The sequence below is a fragment of the Pecten maximus genome, chromosome 6, assembly GCF_902652985.1.
Source record: "Pecten maximus chromosome 6, xPecMax1.1, whole genome shotgun sequence".
Classification (NCBI taxonomy): Eukaryota; Metazoa; Mollusca; class Bivalvia; order Pectinida; family Pectinidae; genus Pecten; species Pecten maximus.
In genome coordinates this window covers 30285390-30312117 of record NC_047020.1, presented here as the reverse complement: position 1 = coordinate 30312117, position 26728 = coordinate 30285390, and the positions used below count along the sequence as shown (strand labels likewise).

The 26728-nt window shown below is 34.6% G+C and overlaps 1 protein-coding gene and 1 long non-coding RNA gene across 3 annotated transcripts in view; one reads left to right on the top strand and one right to left on the bottom strand.

Annotated features, from left to right (window-relative positions):
- LOC117329506 (putative methyltransferase NSUN7) overlaps window positions 1-25578 on the bottom strand; it is a 55361-nt gene extending 29783 nt beyond the window's left edge. The window contains exons 1-3 of one of the 2 annotated variants that reach the window (XM_033887471.1): window positions 25474-25578; window positions 16625-16782; window positions 3215-3926 (exon numbers count right to left, since the gene is read on the bottom strand). In XM_033887471.1, coding sequence (XP_033743362.1) covers window positions 3215-3692 — 478 coding nt within the window. In that variant the 5' untranslated portion in view covers window positions 3693-3926; window positions 16625-16782; window positions 25474-25578. The remainder of the gene's footprint in view (window positions 1-3214; window positions 3927-16624; window positions 16783-25473) is intronic. The other variant, XM_033887470.1, reaches the window with a different exon arrangement.
- Window positions 11155-26728, top strand: part of LOC117329507 — a 51084-nt gene continuing 35510 nt past the window's right edge. Inside the window, exon 1 of the long non-coding RNA XR_004533224.1 lies at window positions 11155-11398. This is a non-coding gene — a long non-coding RNA (uncharacterized LOC117329507). The remainder of the gene's footprint in view (window positions 11399-26728) is intronic.

Genomic DNA, 26728 nt, shown 5'->3' with positions numbered 1-26728 from the left:
AATACCAGTGACACATCTGGAGATTTTTGAACTTGTAGACAGGTACGATATTGTCAATGATGGCAAGCCAAGTAACCTTATCTTCACATTTGTAAACAAAACTATTGTGTGACCAAAACAATCGTCAACCAAATGGAACCGTTTACCTCACCCCACCCTTACTCTCACCTGTAGTGTAGGTATTCAATAGTACTACAATGTCCCATTATTCATGGTTGTGATCCGTCTAATTACATTTGAATGGTGGGAACTTGGGAAGTTTAGTTTCCGGAAAAAATAATAAAAGGTTAAAATTTAATATTCTCAGTGTATAAATGGTTATTGATAAAAAAAAAAAAACGGTTAAAATTTGAAGCTACATTAGCCTACAGTCAAATATGTTTATCTTCAACAGACATTCAGACGTTATTTCCAGAAAGTTGAACTTCCCAATAATTATCAAATCTGCACATACTTTTCTGCATATCTTTTTTTTTATCTTATCATTACTGATGACCCAGCTAGGTGACCTGGTGTCTTGGGACAATCTTATGTTTGGATCTAACATATAGATTATATTGAGTGTCTTATTCTGAAGTACCCTGCCTAGGACCTTATAGGTATCTGTATACTGGTTCTCGAATGTAAGGTCAACCAAACTTCATCTAGTACCAGCAAGCTATTTACAAATTACTGTACTTAGTGTAGGAGTGGTCGATTCAAGTCAATCATTACCTTGTACACTTCAGTCAAAGTTTGACATAAAGTATACAAACATCTATGTTTTAACTTTCAAATCAACCCTTGTTTTATTCAAACTGCTGTCGAGTGTGTTTGTCCCATGTAATTTTTGAATTCCTATTGTGGAGTTCTAATGCCAAAGTCCTTTTGATATCTTCTCCAAGATATATGTAAGATAAACAAAATTACAATAACTGCTTTTTTATCTGACAATATGTACCCCTTGCTCTGTTTTTATAAAGTGATATTGACCTAAGGAACTTGTTCACTCTATATTGCACTACAGTGACCTTGACATGAGGAAAGGTTCAGTCCGTATTGCACTACAGTGACCTTCACCTGAGGAACTTGTTCAGTCTGTATTGCACTACAATGACCTTGACCTTATGAACTTGTTCAGTCTGTATTGCACTACAGTGACCTTGACCTGAGGAACTTGTTCAGTCTGTATTGCACTACAATGACCTTGACCTTATGAACTTGTTCAGTCTGTATTGCACTACAGTGACCTTGACCTGAGGAACTTGTTCAGTCTGTATTGCACTACAGTGACCTTGACCTGAGGAACTTGTTCAGACTATATATATTGCACTACAGAGGCCCTTGACCTGAGGGACTTGTTCAGTCTATATTGCACTACAGTGACCTTGACATGGGGAACATGTTCGGTCTGTATTGCACTACAGTGACCTTGACATGAGGAACATGTTCAATCTATATTGCACTACAGTGACCTTGACCTGAGGGACTTGTTCAGTCTATATTGCACTACAGTGACCTTGACATGAGGAACATGTTCAATCTATATTGCACTACAGTGACCTTGACCTGAGGGACTTGTTCAGTCTATATTGCACTACAGTGACCTTGACATGAGGAACATGTTCAATCTATATTGCACTACAGTGACCTTGACCTAAGGAACTTGTTCAGTCTGTATTGCACTACAATGACCTTGACCTTATGAACTTGTCCAGTCTGTATTGCACTACAGTGACCTTGACCTGAGGAACTTGTTCAATCTATATTGCACTACAGTGACTTTGACCTAAGGAACATGTTCAGTTTATATATATTGCACTTCAGTGACCTTGACCTAAGAAACTTGCTCAGTCTATACTTGTATATAACAAGGTGTCTGCTGTCACACATGAGTGTGAAATTTGAGAAATTTCAGATCTAAAATCATCTCTGGAAAGGCACTAATTCCAACATATAGCACTAGTTATGTATACAGATGTACTACAACAAGAGTACACAGCACTACTGAAAATGATAAATTAATATCTTAGTATACCTAAAAATACATGACCTATTTTTTCTTCCTCGTTACATATAGAAAACAATGTTTGCCTGTACTTTTCTGGTGACAATATTGATGTTCAATACACTGCCATTAAAGTCTAATCACTGCTTCCCATTATCCAACTCCCCGATAAACACCTGAGAAAACCTATTCTTGTCTCAAACTAAAAAAAAAATGAATAAAAATGATGTACGATGGTGAAGAATACTAAAAACTGAGACCAATGAAATGGTCATGATTAAAGGTTTGGGGTCTGGGATTCCAGTAGTGATCACTAAATCAATAGTCTGGAACTCATAAATGTCTTTGATGTTGTGGCAAGTAAGTTGTAGGATCAGTATTGGCCTGGTCACTTCTTGGCTATAAGAATTGATCTGTACCATGAACAACAGAGCTCTATCAGAATTATTTCCCACCACCGTTCTTATGTCCCCCTCCTCATTATTATCACAAATCCCTCGCAAACTTCAAACAAAAACATCACTTTTTTCACTGAAAAATTTCTTTCTAGATCCTTTATATGCTGTTTACAGATATTGATGTTTTGAGATGTATTGTGCTCATGAGCTTGTCTGATCTTAGTGAGAGTTTTATCACCTTGCATGTGTACATCTACTAAGCTTCACACTTTACAAACTTGTGAAATTTGAGCTATAATGTATTTAGGAACGACCCCAAAGGGGTTATGGTTTTAAAAAAATGGAAAGGGAAAAAGGGGGCCAAAGGACAAAAATTTTCCTTTTAGCATTAAAACATTAACTTTTTAAATTTAAAAAAGTTTTGGTAATAACATTAGCAAGAACTTAACCCTTTAGCAAACTTTTAAACTTATTGGTTGTAATTTAAGAAATTGAATTACACTTTCATATAACTTTTTAATGTTTTTTTACAGCATTGTCTTGTAAAATATTACCAACAATACAGTATATATATATCAACACTATAAAAACAAATTGTGATTATAATCCTCCAGACTAATTGGATTATCAGTAAGCTAACAGTGAAGAGTCAAACACTACAACGTTTTAATCATACTAGACAGTTACTATTTTAGAAAGATTGTAATTTCTCAATAAATACTAATTAAGGATCCCTGCTATAATCTGAAGTCATTTTTACATGCTAATTGAAAAGATTCAATAACTACAAAAACTACAGTATGAGAATAAAGATTTGCTCAATACTTACATTTTAAGGCTTTGAAGGCAAGTTCAAACGACAGTCTCTTTTCTGTATCATCTTGGAAATTAAGTTCTGGTATGTCCTGCACTTTACTCTTCAGTGCATCCTGATTTTTACGTTTAAGGTAGGGATTTTCTCTCACATCCTTACTGTCATGTTTGAGTGCAGAAAAAACTTTAGCAGCCTTGGAATAACACTGGTGACTGTACAGACAAGGTTCTTTCTTGAAAAAACGAGCACGAAGTTCCGGATCGAGATCCAAGTGATCATCATCAATTCCGTTTTCATCCTCATCCTTACCCCCAGGAATTCCGACAGATTCTAGAGACATTTTGCTCTTCATTCTATTATCCTCCCTCACAGGCACATGATGTGGGGCAGTCTGGAAGCTACCCGAGGTGGCTTGCTGAGCAAACCTCTGACTACTACTAGAATGTGTCCGACTCGGTAAGGAGTAGGTAAAAGTTTCAGCTGTTGGTGACATACTAATGTTTTGATGATGTATAATCTATTACGATGGGCTGTACCGTCTCCACGAGTTTGGCTTTAGATTCTACAACAGTAGCGTGCGATTGGTTCTGCTCATCTATGGGAGCTGTCAATCAATCTGAAGAGGGTCTGACCCGCAGGTTACGATACAATCTCTCGGGTGATGGTATGCCTGGCTCCTGTTATAAGTCTAGTGGGCCGATATCAATCCCCAGTGACTTATTGCTTTCTGTAAAGAGAAATTACCTGAGCGAGTTAAATCACACAGCTGACTGCCAGGTATCAGAGCGTTAACATTAAGGCAGTAGGCAAACACTCCCATGCTACTGGGCACCTGACTTCATCAAACTTTCAGGATCAATCATTTTACCTGCTCTTATATATACCAGGGTTTCCAGTGGATTGAATCACATTACCTATTCTGATACGGCCTCTGTTGCCTTACCAGTACAATAAACAGTCAACAAGGAACAGAGGATGAATGTTACCTCCCTCACAGGTAAAAACCCCATACGGATTAACACAGAAAGGGTCATTCTAAGACCCATTGTGTAGTTAAGCTTCGGTCAGATAAAACAGTCATTGACGGGAATGTAATCAGAAGTCTTATGAATGAAAACAAGTAGCTCTGTGCTAGCGGTACACCCACTGACTATATAAACATGAGGTCATAGGGCTTTAAACACTAATTACGAAAACAAAAATCATACAGGATAAAGGTTATACACAGTAATAAGTTCGGACAGGTTTTGGTATTCCTGATTTACCACATAACACATTAGACAAAATACAAACAAATTCATTAGGTTATTTTCCAAAATGTTAAAACCCAAATTGATTCAATTCGATGACTTATCAATCACTTCTATATTAACATGCTATGTATAATCCTTTCAAGTTAACTCTTTAATGGATCGGTTGAATCACAACTTTAAATCTGACTATCTATTGAGATTGATATATTCTATCAATTGTAATATAAACTTAATTCATTTTACAACAATTCTTGTTTCAAATCCAAGATGGCCACCTGCAGTTGGCTATTTTGTTTTTCAGATGAATTTCGATATTGATCATATACAACTAGGGAATAAGGGGACAACAACAGGACAGTGATTTGAATAGTTTGTCAATCTGATGATGACAGACTGAAAGTTCGAGACATGAACGCAATAAACTCCAATGGGAGTATCTAATACTGTCCTTGGCAAACTTTATAGATACACATCAGTACAAACCACTTAAAACGGTTTTAAAATGCCAACATTTTGTAAGAAATACAATAAAACACTGTAACATTATTATTATAAATGTATATCAATTCCATGCCAAAATATTGAAAGTTATGATGTATCTATCTGTAAAGATATTAAATAGCACAATAAAATAGTGGATTTTTCAAGTTCAGGTTATTTCAAGCCCAATAAAATTGTTGACAAAATTCCGAGTGGTCATAAAATAGCTCTAAAAAATTTACATATCAGACTGAAAATACTGTAAAATTAACTCCAAAAACTATCTGGGCCTACCTTTAAATGTCGTGAGAAGAGGATAATAAAGTAGCCAGAATATGTGGTCACATTGCATCAGATGAATTCTTGATCTGCATGGGTACATAGAAGTCACCATAGATTTTTAAACAACCTCATATTATACTAAAACAAGAGGTTCAGAGGGCCTGTAACGCTCACTTGGTTGGATTCCACCAAACATCAAAATAATTTTCATGTTTAATTTGTTAATTGCTTTATTTGTTGATGTACGTTAAACAATGCTTTATATGGTTATGGGGTGGGGATTTCATCTGCTTTAAAGACATAACCCAAAAACAAAGTCCAGATTCTCAAGGGGTGTGAAAAGACCCCAGGGATTGTTTTTACGAAATTATTGTGTTTAAAGAAAATAAGACTCTTGGGATGGGGAAAGACCCCTGGGGGGTCAGAATCATCATTTATGCCAAATCTGTTCCCCTTGCACCAAGGATCTTTCTGACCAAATTTGGTATAAATCCATTTAGTATTTTACGAAAAGTAGCAATTTAAAACAAATGTTGGACGGATGGGCGCCACAGTATGGCATTAGAAATTGATAACAGTGAACCCTCGATAATCCGAACACCTTTGCTCCCAGCTGAAACCGTCCGGATTACAAGTTTTCCTGACTGCCGAGTTTCGACTACCAGGTTTAAAAAATTGTCGTGTAAGAGTTATCTCCCTTGACTATATACAATGTGGGACGTTTAAATGACATACTTCCATTTCATAAACACGTCTAATTGTCAGTCTTTTTTAAATAATAAATATACTTATGTTTCTGATATGATTCCTGTTTTGTTTTATTTTGTAGAAACTAAAAAATAAACAATGTTTTTAAAAGAACATGTAAAGTGAAAGTTGTTTTATTTTTCGTTACACGGAACGGTGTGACAAGCCGATATCCTTGTTTACCCAATACAAATGTAACCGAACCCCTTAGTGTTCAAAGTGTTAATGATGTTAATTACCAATCATAATGTATTACATGTAGATTGATTAATTATCGTATCACATACTGTATGTTAGTGCAAGAATTCTTGCTAACTACAAAATAGCAATATGTGTTCCTTTTAAAGTTGCCGTATGTAAAATAACTATAATAGATATTGTATGTCAAGTTGATGAAAGCAAGACCAGGCTATACTGTGCTTAAAATCCTTTAATACTGTAGTATATAGGTCGTAAAGAAAAGCATTGTACCCTTATAAAAACAGAGCTACATTGCAGCACAGGTAAACACCCGGAGCTATGACCTGGCAGCGGTCGCTATGACTACGCACAGTGTCAAGCGATAGTCTGTACAGCTGTCGACACGGGTGACTTGCCCCGACATTTCCCGCTCCACATGGTGAAAAAGTCCTCCGCATTGTTGCGGGAAATTTACTAATGAAAAGTATGTTCCGTTCCCAAAATGGGGTTCCGGAATCGGAATCGGAATTTCCGGACTGGTGAGTACAAATAATGTTACGGAAATCCATTCCCATGCATTTCTGTCCGGACTGCGAGTTTTCCGGACTATTGGCATCCGGATTATCGTGGGTCCACTGTTCTTTTTTTTTTTTACATTTCTGAAAAGTTTCAAACTAGGGGAGATAACCTGGTATTATAGAATTAAGTTACCAAAGTTTGCCTGCAAAAGCCAAACAATAATATTTTGGAATTGAAAAAAGATAAACTTTTCTTGCATATATGTCCACATATGATTTGTATAAATGTAATATTTTAACTTATACAAGTCTGACTTAAAATATTGAGGGCTTAGATTTTAAAATGTTGCATATCTTCTACTACTTTAAAACTACCTGTTAATGATTAAGCCAATGTGTTAACTTTCGTATAGATATGTAGGAAGATTTGAAAATCGCCAAGTCCTTTGGAGGAAAAAATACGACAACCAAGCAATCTGTGTACCAAATGACCCTATGATTTCAATACAACTATTGCACCGAATAACCCAAAGATTCCCATCATCAGTGACAGGGGAACTATCAGAAATTCAACACAAAGGTAAGGTGGAACTGTCTCAAGAAGCCTATTCAGCTTTCACAAAACTGAAAATTTTAAATTCATCACCAATTTGTTATATATGAGAAATATGAGAAACAGTTTCAATAACTAGAATCCAGAATTGTAACAGAAGTGATTTTTTGAATTCTATGTTTTGTTGGAATAAACACTGTCAAGTCAAGTGATCGGGACCCCAATAAGTACACTAACCGACTTGTTGTAAAACATTCATAATGAAATATTACAAACAACTTTCTAAACCACACAGCCACTTATAGGCCTGGCTATACTAAGAGACAGTGCCATACTCGGCCCCTCACCATGACCCCTGTTCTCCTCTGCAGGGGACAAAGTGGGGCCTCTTCGTGGGATTGAACCCCACCCCACAACACTTAACAAGTATCAGCAAGCAATACATATCCCCAATAGCGCTATCTTAAAATGAAGTATACAAACTTAGCAATCTATTTAGCTGTATACCAAACATTTGATAACTTAACAATTTCTCAAACAGACTTTCTAATACGTCAACACTCTAAAGTGCAAATTCAAACCTACTCATCATGATTCACTTCTAGACATTTTAATCTCTACGATGTCTGATAAATGGGGACAGTTTGATCATTTCTCTAATAAACAGGATCATTTATATATATGGACAAGCATAGATTGTCATGTAAAATTGATAACATTTCTTATTGTGGCCAATCAAAACTTTGTGACAATGTACAGACAAGGTGACAGCTCCTTAATTATGTATGTACCTAAACATGTCACATTGTTACAATACAGCGATGAATAATGACAATTTACTTTTACGTTAGGATCACATTCATTATTCAATTAAAAATTTTTCAATCTATTGAGAAATCACCAGCTGTTGTGATATGCATACTTCCTGTATTTACTATCTTTCTAAAACTGCAATGGAAACTAGAACTGTCGCGAGGATGGCTGACTAATACCCCCGCAATCTGCACGAGTCAATGGTGAATTATAGAAATGTTAATTAGAGGCTAACTAAGATAACCCAGTAATATAGTGACCAGTTGCCATAGCAACCATAATTTTGAGAAAAAGAAAGTGGCATGCACATCTACACATGGTCCTCTATATTTGTGTGAAGTTTCATTGAAATCGGCAATTCGGTTTAGGAGGAGTTGTCCGGACAAACTTAAAATTATGAATCTTATCGGAAAACCTGTTTATAGTGACCAGTTGCCATAGCAACCATAATTTTGAGAAAAAGAAAGTGGCATGCACATCTCTACATGGTCCTCTATATTTGTGTGAAGTTTCATTGAATTCGGCAATTCGGTTTAGGAGGAGTTGTCCAGACAAACTTAAAGTTATGGTTCTTATTGGAAAACCTGTTAATTGTGACCAGTTGCCATAGCAACCATAATTCTGAGAAAAAGAAAGTGGCATGCACATCTACACATGTTCCTCTGTATTTGTGTGAAGTTTCATTGAAATCGGCAATTCGGTTTAGGAGGAGTTGTCCGGACAAACTTAAAATTATGATTCTTATCGGAAAACCTGTTTATAGTCACCAGTTGCCATAGCAACCATAATTTTCTCTATATTTGTGTGAAGTTTCATTTAAATCGGCCCTTCGGTTTAGGTGGAGTTGTCCGGACAAACTTAAAGTTATGGTTCTTATTGGAAAACCTGTTTATAGTGACCAGTTGCCATAGCAACCATAATTTTGAGAAAAAGAAAGTGGCATGCACATCTACACATGGTCCTCTATATTTTTGTGAAGTTTCTTTGAAATCGGCCCTTTGGTTTAGGAGGAGTTGTCCGGACAAAATGTGTCTACAGACAGACGGACGGACGGACAGACAACCTGATTCCAGTATACCCCCCTAACTTCGTTGCGGGGTATAATAATATATATACATTGTATGTGACTTAAATACATGTCATTTTTTTAACTGCATGAATTGATCAAATTCCTAACTACACTGAAGTTTCCATTTAATTTATTCTATAGTATGATTATCTAATTTTTCAGGCAGCATCAGTCAAAAGACGGCCATTTATGATTATTTTAAAATGTTGGCAGGATCAAAGATCAATGAAAATTGAAATTTCCACTCTATATAGAAGTAATGACATTCTTTGTTTACAATCAGTTACGTCTGTACATTCTTAATGTAACAAACATGAATTATTTTAGGACATATATAACTGATGTCTACAGTTAAAGGACAACATGAAAGTTTGCTCACTATAAAACTCCCTCTAAAGGTAAGGTATTGTATTTTGCACCACAAACAGTGAATTTTATGCATACAATCAGCCAGTATTGAGCCCTTTCACTCGTTAATGCAGTTTGAGATGAAACTATGCTGATTAATTCCATTATAAAGTAAATGTAATTTCTGTTAAACAATACAAAATCAGTTTTTCAATTTTAAAATATTGCAACAAATGTTATTTAGTTCATATGTCTAAAAAATATAAAGGAAATGGTAAGTTCCATGAGACCATAATTAGACAAGTTGCTCTGGATGGCATTCATGTTATTTTAGGTAGCCACCAGCAGTGAAAGAACAATGACTGCATACAATATCAATTAACTAATAGTTTTACATCCGATAATCAATTGTTTGTTTTCATAATCAATCATTGGTAAAATAATAGTTCCCATTGTTTTGCCTTTGGAACCAACAATTTCACAGCTTGTACCGTAGCAGAGCATTAAGTATAAATGTCCATTGTCTGCATTTCTTTAGCAAAAACAAATTTAGGTATGTAATCGATTAACTACATCGGAAAGCCTTTCAGATTATAACCGACAATTGTTTATTGATTTTAAATTGGTGCCCCAACACTAGCCACCAGCTACTACAAGGGAGCTCTATCTCAAAATGACCCTGGCTGTTCACGGGATGTTAAACTCAACAAACAAATCATCAAATATTATTACAATGCGAGGCATGAACAAACTTTATCCATTATCAGAATGCAATGACAGGATAAAGTAGACACTGTATTTATAACCTGTCTGAATCATTACCACTTCAGTGATTGACATTATACATTATTACATTAGCCAATAGGACCCACTGTATTAAATGACCACCCAACTCAATGAGAGATCGACATGTGACACAACAGTTATGGTGTCTGTCCAGACAGCTCGATAGATTACATTGGACGACCCTGTTTATTATTATTAATATACCATAATATTGCATTAGTTACAGATAAAGGATCAAAAGTTTATTATTCAATTACCATATAACCTGTAGGCAATATGGTCTGGAAACCAGGACATATACTCTAGTACTTATATTATTGGCTTTTATTATTGATTATTGTGTTACTGTTAGGGGTGGAGCAAATGTAAAGGACATGCAGGTAATGAATTAGCCAAAACTTATGCAAATATGTTAGCACTGCATGACATTAAAAAACATATTTCTGATATTTCAAAGTTTTGAAATTATAATGTATAATAATTTTGAAATATTCACATTTCTCAATAATTAAGAGAGACAATCACATGGATGTATATTCTACAATTGTTTTGTTTTGTTGTGATATCTTTAACACCTTTATACATGTTACTTAAGTTAAAGGCTAAACAGGGGTGCTAAGAAAAGAAAAAATGCCAAAAAGATAGAATAGGCAACAGAAAAAAAGATATACTGCCAGTCCAAAAGGATAATGTATTGCAATGATTGCAGCAGATGAACTTCTCTTCTATGTCCCCGAGGCAGAAGACTAATGGAAACTTCTAATCTATAGTTGCCTTTTTAGAATAAACCATGATGGATATAGCAGATTTTGATCTTTGTCCAAACCTGCTGGGGGTCTTGTATAAGATATCTTGGTATGTTATCAATTATTATCCATAGCCTGCAGCCTAGAAGACTTTAATGCACAAAACCTAGCAGGCCCAATAACAATATTGACTGGGAATTAATAATAATGCCACATGCAGAAGTTTATTGTCATTGAGACAGGAAATAAGGATTGATTTTTGTCAGCATATTGATCTACGGAAAATAATAATTCCTTGATTGCAAAGAAAGTAAAGTGCGTGGAACAGTGCTTGGTGTGCTAATCTGTAGGAGACAACAGACAGGATCTTATGTACCACCACGGCAATTACTGCCACAAGATATACAATTCAGGAAGCGGAAAGGTAATTTTATAGTGGTTTTTAGACATGGGAATCAATGTTATTTGAATACTGGTAATTTTGTGGCGTGTATAAATCCTATTGAACCATGTCATAGCTTGGAAACATGAACTAAGGAGAATGCAATTGCTTCATTTCCATCTAACTTGCAAATTGATGTCATGGAATATTTGCATGTCCAAAAGAATTTACTATTTGATGAATCTTTAAATGAGTAGTACATCTTTTTTTAAAATTTTCCCTTACCATTTTAAAAAATTGCTGGTTTTATTTCTGACATGAATCAAATGCTACAGAAAAAAAAGTACAATATTGATATACAAAATGTACTGATGAATGATGGGTGGTCAGGTGGTCAGTGGTAACACGGGTACACTTGTCTTTCCCCTAGTAGGCCAGGTTCGATTTTTCCAATCGGACGGGAAAAGGTATGGGTCAACTGCATAACCATGTGGGTTTTCCCCCCGGGTATTCTGGTTTCTCCAAAAGTAAGACCCCATGCAAGCTTCAAGCGTGGTTGATGTTTATATATGTAGGCATAACTTGTTTTGCAATTGTTGTAAAATAAATAAAGTTTACATAGCTGATGAATAGAATTTAAAATTATTTGAATATAAAAAGCTGTCAATTAACTATGCATTGGCACATGATAGGATATCAGTTCAAATTTCATAAAGGAAAATTTGATACACATAAGTGATGGATACAATAAGCCTAACCTGTAATTATGCAGCCAAAATGTGAAAGGAATATTCTGAACAAATTGTAAAATTTCTGGCTGTTCTGTTTATAAAAATCAATGTTAAAAGTTTTTGATAGAACATAAATCATTATATTACAATTATTCCTGCATACTAAGCGACAATCACACATACAGATCAGTCAATAGTAATAGAATATAAACAGAGAAGAGTCATCAGAATGGACTTCACAAAAGAGAGCATTTAAAATGAAAGGAAACGAAAGTAAGTATAAAATATGTATATAAACTTACGTACATGGTTAGATGAGTATCCGTAAATGGAGCTTATAAAGAGAACTATTGTCATTTTATACCTGGTTGATTGTTTATGGCGTGATTCATGTATGTTTATTGTGACGGCTTACAGACTGTGAGGTTTTATGTAAATGACCTTTGAAGAGGAAAGTTTGTCTTTAACACAGTCAATATCCATACAGGTCAACAACGTAAAAACACACTTCCGATCCTGACACTTACCTTGATGGCTGACTTGTTTGTTGATACTTGTTGGTTTAAATTGTGGTTCCTAAACTGACTATACTGAAAATATTGTCTGACTTATGTTACAATGCTAGTGACACTATAGAGACCCTTTATAGCTGATCCCATTAGTACTAACCTTGTATAGCCACAGTCAGTTCTACCACACAACAGCAATTGTTCTCAATTTATAACCGAAATTTATAAGTTTACTGCAGGCAGTCATATAAGCTTTAAAGAGGTTAAATATAAGCAATAAAGAGTCTAGAAAGCTTATGAAATTAATAAACGACAGAACTTTTAAATAGACACATAGTTACAGCAATATAACAAAAAGTCCTACAAGGCCTGATCTGACATATCACAGAAGATGTGTGTTCAAACTCGGATCCATTTCAATTTTGGTACACCAGTGACAAAATTTTATGGGTATAGAACTCTTTTAATAATCAAAGACAGATTTTTGTTTCCATTAGAAATGATTGATGTGTTTAACCTGGCAGATATTATAAAACAAGGTTTGTGGTATATTTGGAGGGTTATCTTTCATTGAACTTATTAACTAATAAGAATGGGGAAGCTGTTTTTGCATTAAAAGTCATAAATGTTTCACAAATTATATTCTAATTTAAATTTTTGAAGTTTAAGGTCATAACATAGGAAAACAAGTCTACAAAAAACAACACAATCAGTCACTGTGTCATGCATGCACTCCCTGACTCCAAAATCAATTAATATTTTTGCAAATAAACTTTTGCTTGTGTTATTTGAAAAAAAGGCCCCCATGGCAAGGCACGGTCATTTGATTAAATGAGTGTTGCAGTGTATACATAATGCAACCCAAATGAGAAATACTTCACATTTTCACAAACACACACTTCAAATATATTCCAGCAACCGCACTTAACCAAGTCATTGCTAAACTGCAATCTTTGAAAGCACTTACAAGTAAAATTATACAGCAATTCTGTTACTGGTACATGTATGTAAATTTAATAGTTCAGTCATAAATCATGCACCCTTAAGCTTCAAAACGACAATCCCTTGCTGAATATTCAGGGCCAATGACAGGATGTCCAAATTATTCATACTGTCAATCTGACCTATTTCAAATGCATACAGGTTGTATCCATGTATTATGCACAAACATGAGGTATCCATGCTGTGACCATGACAAGCCTATACATAACATTCCATTTAGTTAAAAATTATGTAAATCTAGTTGTAGGTGTTGCACTGTACAGGTATACCACCTTGAATCATGAAATTCCAATTTCAATTATGTTTGATCATAGCTCATAAATCAGGGGCATCAACCAACCAGATGAGATTTGATTTTTTTTTCGACATGATTAAATGTAGTATAGCCAATTTATTTATGAAAATGTTTAAACTGAAAAGAAATCTTCACAAATATAAAGGTGTTGGTAAACAAGTTCAAATGCAGGCTTTTTAAATTACACAGGATAACAACAGGATTAGATTAAACCTAGCATTCTGAAGAAGAAAGAATCAATTTCTTAATAAAATTTTCTTTCAAAGTAAATGGACACAGTCACTTTGTAAAATCATAACCGTCTATATTTACAATTAATCGTGGATTAGAAAAAAACAGCTTGAGTAGGTTTAACTTGATCCATAGTCAATAAGTGAGAAGTTTAATATTACTTTTCTGACACCCTTATACATGAATAGAATTTAACAGCTTTTGTTACAACAGTGATTTAAAAATAAACAGGACAGGAATCAGGTACCTGGGAAGTTCAACTTAAAGCAACATAATCAATGCAATATTTTGATAGTTTTTTTATATCCTGTAATTCATCAAACAAGTTTTTGGTGATTTTTACATTATCTTTTCACATACACTGACTACTATCTAATTTCTTTTTCCTTCTCAGAATATTTGGCAATATTTTCCAAAGCAAAAAGCCCAATCAGGCCTGTATCACTCACCATCATTCCAAAGCTTATCAAGTAAGGGTCCTTATTGAAACAGATTAAATTGACTCATAATGAGGATGTGAATAACTCAAATTCACACCCTTTCATTTCAGTAATTGAAGCTAGCTTGCATGAATTTTAGTTTCCAGGAGAAAATTTTTGAAGATTTTATCACATTTCTGTTACCACAAAAATGTCAAGGTCATTCATTTGAACAAACTTTGTAGCCTTTCATCCCAGCATACCTCAGACAGACTATAATTCCATCTTGCTTGATTAATGAGAAGTTGTTTTAAAAGGGAAAAAGTCTTTCTGAATGATAGACTGATAACAAAAATTGCAACATGTCATAGCTCACCTGCTGTGTGCTAAAGATCATTCTTACATTTTTCCCTTCATGGGCTCATGCCTGGTCCAAATGAACTTGTGATCTTTAAATATGCCATATACTGCATTCATCTGTCAACATTTTACTTTTGACCTTTAGCTGAGAGTTTGTCTAGTTGTGAGGAAGGTTTTGGGTTCTTCCCCTCGCAAGCAAGTTTGGTAATTACGAGAATTATTGCACGGAAACAAAGTTTCTATTTATAATAACAGTGACCTTGAGCTTGGACTTTTGGACCAGTAAAAAAATAATCCCATGCAAGCACTTGTGGTAAAGAAAATTGAGTTTAATTGGCCCAAAAAACACTTGAAAGTTGAATTATCACAAGGAAAGGAATATCCTAAAAAGCGACCCTAAGCAAGCACTTTAAGGAAGGAAGATCTGCATGAAGCTTGAGTTTGATTGGCCCAAGGAAGCTTGAATTATTGCATGGAAACTTCTGCACCGCTGATGCTGCAGAAACCAACACAGACATAGTGATGCCTTTATGAAAATGTAGGTGACATAGCAGGCAACACAAGAATTGGTTACTAACTTGGCCTACTAAATGCTCAGCATTTTGGAAGTGGGACGCAACTGATTTGCTTGTACATTGTCAGTATAATGTGACCAGGTGGGGTGTCCTGCTAAGTGTCTTAGGATGCTTAGGTAGCACTATAAAGTCCGTGCTATCACACGGAGACAAACACACACACTCACCATGTACATGTGTAGTTCACATGAGGGGTGGGAGTCCTTAAATGACCACATTTGTAGATAGAACATTAGAAAATACAAACCTGTCAACTTTTTAATGACTGATACACCATCCAGAATGCCTATATATTTTAAACCAATTTTGTCTCCATGGACATGACCTTCAGTGAAGAGGACTCACTTTTAAATACAAATGGTCTGTCCCCTCTATGGACAGGACTTATTTGCACAATCAAATAGAGCTTTACATTGATCACCTAAATCCTGCTACGTGTATTTCCATAAAAAAATATTTTGATCTGCAGCATGAACGGTTGAAAAGACCAATTTTATAACACCTTGGGCAGCTACTAGAGGACAGGGCCAAAAGGGGGGGGGAAAGGGGGGGGGGGGGGGGTCTAAAGTCCTCCATACTTAAAGGTTATTTTCATCAAAATTTCTAATTATTAGATACTTTAAAATTATACATTTGTAATTTCACTGCAGACAAGAGTGTTTCAAATGAGGTTATAGTGCTATAATATCAACGTGAGGTACAAATCAGACAATGGGAAACACAAATATAATATACAGGCACTAGGCAACTTGTTGATATTGCCAATGATAAAGAATCAGGACAGTTTTCCATATCCATGCTTCTTGAACGATTCTCCATAGCTATAAGCTTTAAATTAATGTGACCTATAAATTTGACTTGACATGAAAAAAAATAAAATTACAATGAAATACAAACTTAATCCCTGTAAAATGATACTTTCTTCCCAAACCACATATTAAACCAGAAAAATTATACCCAGATTTATTTCTTCAAAAGAATTTTTCCTCCATGTATATTGATTTACACACTTACTAAAACTGACTTCCCCATTTTTATGACACCTAGCTTCAATACTTTGTATACAGAAACACCCTTTCAAAGCATGGACAAATACCAACCTTGGGTGGGCTACATATTAGTTTCTTTGTTATAGCCTGTTCTCACCTGTTTGACCTACCTGTCTAAGCAGCATATTTCATAATCCCCAGATACTGGTACCACATGTACTGTTTTTTCTTCACTTCAGCAATAAGATGTTTCTCTTAGAATATTAAGGCAATCATAACATCCTAAGCTTGATTGCATTCACAATACCTTGGTTCCTACAAAAAAGGATTTGGCAGATACTTATCAAATATTCAAATGCAAATCTGGAAAATGCTTAAGCCATTCTTCGAAATAAATACCTAATATATTCATTTGGAAGGGCCAACATGGCATTTATAGAGCTCAACCACGCACCAAGTGGTTAACGTTGTTGAACACATCAATAAACACTCTTGTTGCCAAGTTGGATCAAGACGTATTGAGATGGATGATGTTAATGCTTAATAGTTATGCTGCTATTTACAGTATGACCCATGTCTGATAGATTTTTACTTCTCAATAGAAATGGGATTGGCTGTCAAAGATAGATTTGTTTAGCTGCTGATTTCCCTATGGCCCATATCTATAGACAGCATTCCGTAACAAAGATATGGAAATGCTGGGCAAAATCTGGTCAAGCATTAGTTATATTATCACTAGCACATCAGGCATGAACAGATCAGTAAGCAGTGAGGCCAACCTGACAACAAATTAGTTATAATTGATCTTTCTGTATCTTTGTTATGTTTCCACAGCTATACCCATACCAAAAAAAGGTACAAAAAAGTTATACTTTTTTAGGTACAAAAAAGTTATAACTTTTGATGCTAGATTGGAACCATGTTTAAACAGCGGTTCCAATCTAGTACTAAAAAGTTATAACTTTTGATAACTTTTCTGTACCTAAAAAAAGTTATAACTTTTATTAGGTACAAAAAAGGTATAAAAAAGGTACAAAAAAGGTATAAAAAAGTTACATTTCACACAAAAATAGGTATAATTTAGGTACTAAAAAGTTAAAAAAAAGTTATAACTTTTTCTAGGTACTAAAAAGGTACAGAAAAGGTATGAAAAAGGTACAAAAAAGTTATAACTTTTTCTAGGTACTAAAAAGTTACAAAAAAGGTACTAAAAAGGTACAGAAAAGGTATAAAAAAGGTACAAAAAAGTTATAACTTTTTCTAGGTACTAAAAAGTTAAAAAAAAAGTTATAACTTTTTCTAGGTACTATAAAGGTATGAAAAAGGTACAAAAAAGTTATAACTTTTTCTAGGTACTAAAAAGTTACAAAAAAGGTACTAAAAAGGTATGAAAAAGGTACTGAAAAGGTACAAAAAAGGTATAGAAAAGTATGGAAAAGGTACAGAAAAATTTAAAAAGATTTTGCTTCAGAATGTTTTTTTATCCAGAAATATACTTATTAAATACATGTCTTCTAGACCAATGAATTACTATTCATAAAACATCACGGAAATCTCCTTTCACTTTGCACATTTTCTTGAAAGACTAACAAAAGCACTATTTTTCGTCCTCATGGAAAGCTTTATTTCGAATAACAGACTCCTTCCATGGATGAACGCAGCAGTCATTTACTATTACACTGTCATACTCCTGCTCCTGTACAAGGCATTATCCACTATGTTTCTTTAGTATATATTATAACTACCATTTAATGTAAAGTCATCAAGAATTAAGTATTTTTACTGCATAACACAGCACTCTAACTGGACTGTTATTAATACACATTGTATTGTATACTATATAAAATGTGTTAGCTGTTTGAGGCATTGTTACACAGGAAAGAAAAAAGTCTGAAATAATGTAAATGTTCCTCTTCTGGGATCCTTTCCTTGAGATTTGACTGACAATACTGCAAGAACACTGATTTTTCCAGGAGCTGATCAGGGTTCTTCTTGGGATTGACACTCTATAGTCCATCAAAAAGAAAAGAAAACAAAACAGTTAGTGATCTATTTACATATTGTAATGCTGGTTTCGGTGTAATAACTTAATAACTAGGACAGGCTGAGAGTTAATTGGGTTATTATAATTTATTAACTAGAACACTGAAAATTTAAAGGACCCCATCAATTTCATCATGAGGCAATAAATAATATATATCTCCCATAATCATCAAGAACCCATCTGCCTAAATCACCGAGTAATATTGGTTGGAATTATATTGAAACAAAATCTGACCTTGGCCTTTGACCAAGTGACCTTGACCTTTGGTCAGTTGACTCCATGCATTATTATAATGTTTAATTCTGACCAACTTTGCTTTAGCCTTGAAACAAAATATTTAATCAGTGAAAAAACGCAAAATTTGACCTTGACCTTGTCAGTTTACACCTAGTTTAATTCTAACTAAATTTGCTTCATCATGCCAAAACAAAATATTGATGAAAAGAAAAAAAAATTACCTTGACCTTTCAATCTAATGACCTTCATGAGCTTTGACCCTGGGTTTTGACATAATTTTGTGAACTGTACCTGGCCCATTTCGTGTAAATTTGTCAATAAATCCTAGAATTATTAGACAGCAGCAAAATTAGAGGGCTGGGAGACAGAAGTAATTACTATAGGCTAACAAACACAACTTATCATGTCAAATCAAAAAGAAGATACCCCCAGAGATATCATGTAATTGTATGATTATTATATAAATATCAATTTTATATATATCATATATACAAGACTGTTCTTTAGCCTAAGAAGGAAGAGAAAAGTGATTCCCAAATAAGGAATCACTTTTCTCTTCTTCTAGATCTTATTAATTTGAAAACAGAAGCCTAAAATGTTTCTTTTGAATAAGATCCATAAATAACTTTCTGAGAAACTTCAAAATTATAAAATTCAAAATGACAGCCTGTCAGCCATCTTGCATTGCATACAAGCTAATATATTTGGGGCGGGGATGATCAACTTAAAAGGGAAACTGATGGTGAGAGTAATCAATGTGTGTTAATTCAGCAATAAAACATTCTAAATGAATTCACATAAAATAAAAGATTCTTCTAAAATTTTCCAATGGTCTATGTATAATAAATAAAATGTGCTAAAATTGTATATAGATTTTACTTTGTAGATCTATTTTAAATACGTATACTTTGACAAATTTTCAATTAGGACTTTATTTTATTGGATTTCCTTGAAATTTCACGCACACAACAAGTAACTATCCCTCTCATTTCTATATATATTTAATTTACCGTAGCCGATTCCGTAGATCTATATTAATTGCATGTTAATTACATTTAAAAAAAAAATAGTGTTGTGCGTATAATTAGGAATAAAGAACAAAATGTTCATACTTACCATAAATTATGGTGCATATATTCGTCTATTTCAGTAAAAAATAGTAACAAATGTACGGGAAAACATGAAAAAAATTATCAGGTAAAATAGCTGACGAATTATTGCCTACCCCAATATATAGTGGATCGAATTTCAAGAAAATCCATTGAAAAACGAAGTATATTATATATACTTTGGGACGTTCATACCAAACGCCATAAACGAAAAACGTGTATGGCCACATATATGTGTGAATCCATGTTAAATATATCATAATATTGACCCTGAATGTGAAGGTGAAGGATTAAAAAATAATCACTTGGCAAGCAAATTAAACTTACGATTGAAAGATGCAACATTTATAAATCGGCTGTGCGTAGGGGGCGGGTGGTCCGAGGATCATGAATGCTGGTGAATTTAGTCCTGAAACATGAAGTATTTCATATGAACATATTCACTCAATGTTGTTTAATGTATGACGATCGCGAGAGCGACAAAATCTGCGATTCGAAGACAAATTAGAACATAACTTACCCTGATTTCATGTTGTCCGATAATTCAGTGTTTGCCGGTGAAAGGGGTATCATAAGTCGCCAAAAGCTAGACGAACTTTGATATTCTGTTCCCAGTTTGTCGATTGTATTCCGTGAGTGGGGAAATTAAATGTCGCCAATATATACCGTACTGTATATATAACGTGATTTTGTTCTAGGTCTAAGCTTTCATCACGTTTCCGTAAACAAACAAAATGGCCGCCACTTGTAATACAAATCTCCCGCTAAACTGAAGGGAGCGCCGCCTGGCGGTGGGTATCCACATGTGTAAAGTAGGGCCAAGTGAACGAAGAAGAAAAATGTCGAATAAAGTTATTAGGCCGCCTACGATATCATGAGAAATCCTATCGATATTATTATATATATATATTTTAGTTGTTGTTATATATTTTTATTTAATTATTATTATGATTACTGCAACATCGTACTCTTTCACAGTGCACATGATGGCACACATGCATAAGTGTATGTACAGAGAAACTAACGTGTCATATGTTCTGTTATATTCTTGATACCGATAATATTGTGCACAGGTGAGATACCCAGGTAAACTGGCCAATGCAACAAATCATAGGCAGTCAGGCATGACAACGATGTAACTAATTAATTAACGCCCCAGGACACCGCTATGTCAGCAGGTGAACTGGACACTCCTCAGGTACACAGGTATTTACAAAATTCAATGAGTTCGGTACAGTAGACTGCCGCTAATTATATTCTAATTGATGCCCCGAGTATGAGGTCTTCGGTGATCAGCTTGTGTCTGACGGGGTCGGTTAACTTTTGGTGCGTGGTCCCACTTTTCGTGAGGTAGCCTACACACATGATGTGCACGTTTCAGTAACATCACTAACTAGGCTACTGTAATGCTACGAGATCAATTCTCCTGCAGATGTCCTTTGTGAATAATCTGACGATCTGGCTTATAGATATATGACCAATTGATTGTTTTGTTTAATGTGTTCACTGACAAAACATCGTGTGCGCTGTTTTCAGATTAAAATGTTTATTGCAATTTACGTCATATCGAGATCATAAAAACGCTTTACTTATATGGAGTTAAATCAAAGCGTCTGAGAGTTTGGACGATCAAAATGACACAAGTGTTACACAAGTGTGTTTGTTTACCGCTGGAGTTTGTGTCCAATGCGGCATAATTGTGCATGCTACTACAAGATTAATGTCAAAAGCGCAAACATCCAGAAAATATGCGATGCACTGACAAAGACCATGCTATATTAATCCCATTGGGATGAATGAAGCTTGGGTTTTCCGGAAAATATTTTTGTGGGTGAGCGACCCATCGTCACGTGAAGTAAATTATATCATCATGTTCTATGTACGTACGTTTATGAACGTCTGTGTTGGGATATAACGAACTGCTTATCTTTTATAACAACTGAGTTTGTTCATGTCGTGACTTATCAATGCTAAGTTGTAATTATTCACGTCCTCTGAGCAATGATTGGTCCTCTGAGATAAAAAGATAAACTTTAAAAAAACTGCCCCCACCCCCCCAAAAAAACGCATTTCAAGGGTGTGAATATTGTACTAAAAATGCAATAAATTAAAAGTGAATACCTTTTTAGCCCACCATCATCAGATGGTGGGCTATTCAAATCGCCCTGCGTCCGTGGTCCGTCCGTCCGTCCGTCCGTCAACAATTCTTGTTATCGCTATTTCTGAGAAAGTACTAAAGGGATCTTTCTCAAATTTCATATGTAGGTTCTCCTTGGTGCCTAGTTATGCATATTGCATTTTGGGACCGATCGGATTACAACATGGCCGACAGGCAGCCATCTTGGATTTTGTCAATTGAAGTTTGTTATCGCTATTTCTGAGAAAGAACTAAAGGGATCTTTCTCAAATTTCATATGTAGGTTCCCCTTGGTGCCTAGTTATGCATATTGCATTTTGGGACCGATCGGAAAACAACATGGCCGACAGGCAGCCATCTTGGAATTTGACAATTGAAGTTTGTTATCAATATTTCTTAGAAAGTACTGAAGGGATCTTTCTCAAATTTCATATGTAGGTTTCCCTTGGTGCCTAGTTATGCATATTACATTTTGGGACCGATCGGAAAACAACATGGCCGACAGGCAGCCATCTTGGATTTTAACAATTGAAGTTTGGTATCGCTATTTCTGAGAAAGTACTAAAGGGATCTTTCTCAAATTTCTTATGTAGGTTCCCCTTGGTGCCTTGTTATGCATATTACATTTTGGGACCGATCGGAAAACAACATGGCCGACAGGCAGCCATCTTGGTTTTTGACAATTGAAGTTTGGTATCGCTATTTCTGAGAAAGTACTAAAGGGATCTTTCTCAAATTTCTTATGTAGGTTCCCCTTGGTGCCTTGTTATGCATATTACATTTTGGGACCGATCGGAAAACAACATGGCCGACAGGCAGCCATCTTGGATTTTAACAATTGAAGTTTGTTATAGCTTTTTCTGAGGAAATACTGAAGAGATCTTTCTCAAATTTCATATGTAGGTTCCCCTTGGTGCTTAGTTATGCATATCGCATTTTGGAACCGATCAGAAAACAACATGGCCGACAGGCAGCCATCTTGGATTTTGACAATTGAAGTTTGTTATCGCTATTTCTGAGAAAGTACTAAAGGGATCTTTCTCAAATGTCGTATGTAGGTTCCCCTTGGTGCCTAGTTATGCATATCCCATTTTGGGACCGATCGGAAAGCAAGATGGCCGACAGGCAGCCATCTTGGATTTTGACAATTGAAGTTTGGTATCGAGATTTCTCAGAAAGAACTGAAGGAATCTTTCTCAATTTTCATATGTAGGTTCTCCTTGGTCCGTCGTATTGCATTTTTGGACCAATCTGAAAACATTGTCGACAGACAACCATTATAGCCAAATCTCAAATTTCATATATAAGTTTCCCTTGTTTAAAAAGCACTGGAGGGATGTTTCTCAATTTATACAGATTAGTAAGAGGAAGGGAAAAAAAGAGAAAAGATCAATCTAACATGGAACCTCTTAAGATCATTCAATGGTGGGCGCCAAGATCCCTCTGGGATCTCTTGTTTAATTTTAAATCTATATGTATGTTATTTATCAAAATATTTTTGATGCCTCTCTGGAATGAAAAATTTATCTATGCATGGACAATTCAACACACATTTCGGATTCCAATCACCTGTTACCTAGCTTACCTGTCGTTGAGGTCTTCTAAAGGCGATTCGCCTCTCTGACCCATCACAAATTCCCTACAGTTCACTGATAATTGTATTTTAATCAATTGTATGTACATTATTAAATTAAGATTTCCATTTAAATGGGGATTGAGCTTATATTGATTGAATTACCTGTAATAGAATTTCACTGTCACTGTCTTGTATAATTATTTGTGATTACATTTACAGTAATTATTATGTGTCATAAGCAAACATAAGATTTATTTAGTAATCTTATGGTTGTCCAGAAAAGATACAGACAAGTTTTGCTAAAAATAATCAGTCTTTTAAGATGTTGTAAATATTTTCTAAGTCCAGAAAAGGTACAAAAAAGTTATACCCGAAATTTTCAAAGTCCAGAAAAGGTACAAAAAAGTTATACATGCAATTTTCTAAGTCCAGCAAAGTTTTGCTAAAATTAATCAATCTTTTCAGATGTTGTAAATATTTTCTAAGTCCAGAAAAGGTACAAAAAAGGTATACCTCAAATTTTCAAAGTCCAGAAAAGGTACAAAAAAGTTATACCTCAAATTTTCAAAGTCCAGAAAAGGTACAAAAAAGTTATACCTCAAATTTTCTAAGTCCAGAAAAGGTACAAAAAAGTTATACCTGAAATTTTCTAAGTCTAGAAAGGTACAAAAAAGTTACATCTAAAATTGTCTAAGTCCAAAAAAGTTATCAAAAGTTACATTCATTAATTCTAAGTTTTCAAAAAGGTACAAAAAAGTTATAACTTTTTTGTACCTTTTGAAAAAGGTACAGAAAAGGTACTAAAAAGGTACTAAAAAGTTATAACTTTTTATACCTTTTTTTGGTATGGGTAAGGTTACCTAAGAAATATTGTGTCATTATAAAAACCTAATTAACATTCACAAGAACGATGCACCAGGTTCTGGCCACTGCTCATTAACTTTTCATTTGGAGGGGTTGAATTCTTGATGGTCATGATTTGTTCATGTTAAAAAATATTGACCTTCCAATTAATCAAAATTTCATCATAATTGAAGTTGTCAATATTCAACAGACATTTTTTTTTTTTAAATATTGCTGATATATTAATGAGGAACCTTCCAGAGTAGGTAAACTGCTTGTAGTGGATTCCACAAACTGAGGCTACTAGGCCTACATTAAATCCAACACAATTAGAAAGTAATCATCTATAGATTACTTCACCAAAAAATGAAATTTCAACACAGGGGTTCGGGGTAACAAAGCAGTTTCATACAATGGTCACTGTCTCACTGCTGATACCTCTTGAGATAAATATGAAGGTAGTTGATTACAATATTATAATTTAACAAGATAGTTCCAAACTTACAATATACTGTAAAATTACTGGACATTAGATTTTCCTTCAAACTATGAGGTTTCTGAATGTAGTACACAATAATTTGAGTTTCCTCTGGCCTTAAAACCAGACGTTGACATTCTGACATATATAGGCCTATATGTACATGTATGTCTTGTATTTTGACTAGAGGCCATGGACTGCTTTTCTAGGGACATGTGAGTTAGTTACCAGTGATTCATCATCTAGATGCGTTTATAACATTGTTATGTTTTGGGATATTACTAACTGTTATTAGTCTACTATTAGATCAACTCGCAAAAATGGTATCAATTTTTTTTATCCTGTTCATTAATGACATCGGTATGATCGGGAAAGGTGAAACACATCTGTCAAATGCCTAATGATTCTGTAGAAACGACGGTTTACCATGGTTATCAACTTATCGCATCGGTAACGTTATTGCAAGATATCGTATTTTGCTGTGGTCACACTGATCATAGACTAGATAAATTAAACGTAACCTTCACCAAACGATGTAAACCCTATTTTTAAATGATCTTCATATATTACAATTATGGTTACCCTCTTTGACCTTACGACTGCGAAGTCTCACATACTGCTACTGTTACAATGTAGTCTCATCTCATTATGTTTTGGTTTCAGCCACCGCCCGCCATCTTATGTGACGTTAGGCGATTGTTATATTGTGGTCGTTGATTGGATGGTTACAAATATATTGACCAATAGAAATTGACCTCAAAATATACTTTTTTCCCGCCACAACGCACGATTTTAAACGCATTATTTTTTGATGGATTTATTTAGATCTATTTATTTATTTATTTATTATTTATTTACCAACGAAGAACAGCTCTGTTTACAATGGCCAGATCTAAATATCATTACAACACTGACTACACCAGTCCATGCAACCATCTGAATTACTTTCGTCTGTCCGACACCGTCCACGGTGCTTCGTCAGTCTTCAATCCGGAGTTTTTACGTCAGTCCGACGTTTGATTTGCCATTGTCTGTGCATGATATAACCCGATGTTTTCTTATAAACACTGTTTGTCCACACAATCCGACGTTTGTTTTGTCCCATTGATTTAGGCCTGCCTTCGTGTTTCGATATAGCTCGACGATTGATTTATTCTCGTCTCTCAAATAAATATGGTATAATCTGACATAAAAATATCAGCTATGAAAATAACATTATTTTTTTATCGAACTGACGATACGAGTAAAGAACGACAAGAATCAGAATAACAGCCTAGTGCACGACAGGGATGGTACGTGACACTGAGGTCAGTCACTCGGTCAATAAACCTCTTCAAAATGTTTTAATGTAACGGCGTTTGTTTGGTCTTTATCAAATATAGCTAATCTGTCGTACAATGACAACATATTAAATCTATTTATGCTTTCAGCGCCGACAACCACGAAGACATTAATTAGCTATACAATATCCGACGATGTACAATACTACATACTTAGTGTCATAAGAAGTCAGCTATATTGGCAAGTCAAGTTGTCATTTAATCAACCAAATCATAAAAGATATCTTTATTATTATATAAGGTTTTTATATTATTTAGTTTATATGATATCTTATTTCTTTATGAGATATCTTAAAGTTTTTGAGATATATATCTTTTTTAAGATATCTTATTTAATAGACTTTATAATGATATCTCATAATATATGAAAAAAAAAACAACAACATCAACATTTCTCAATTAATCAATGGCTGGCTTGCCATAGTATACTAATGTATGTATATATATATCATATACGCTGTATAAGTATACTTCCTCGATAGGAGAACTTGCCCCCC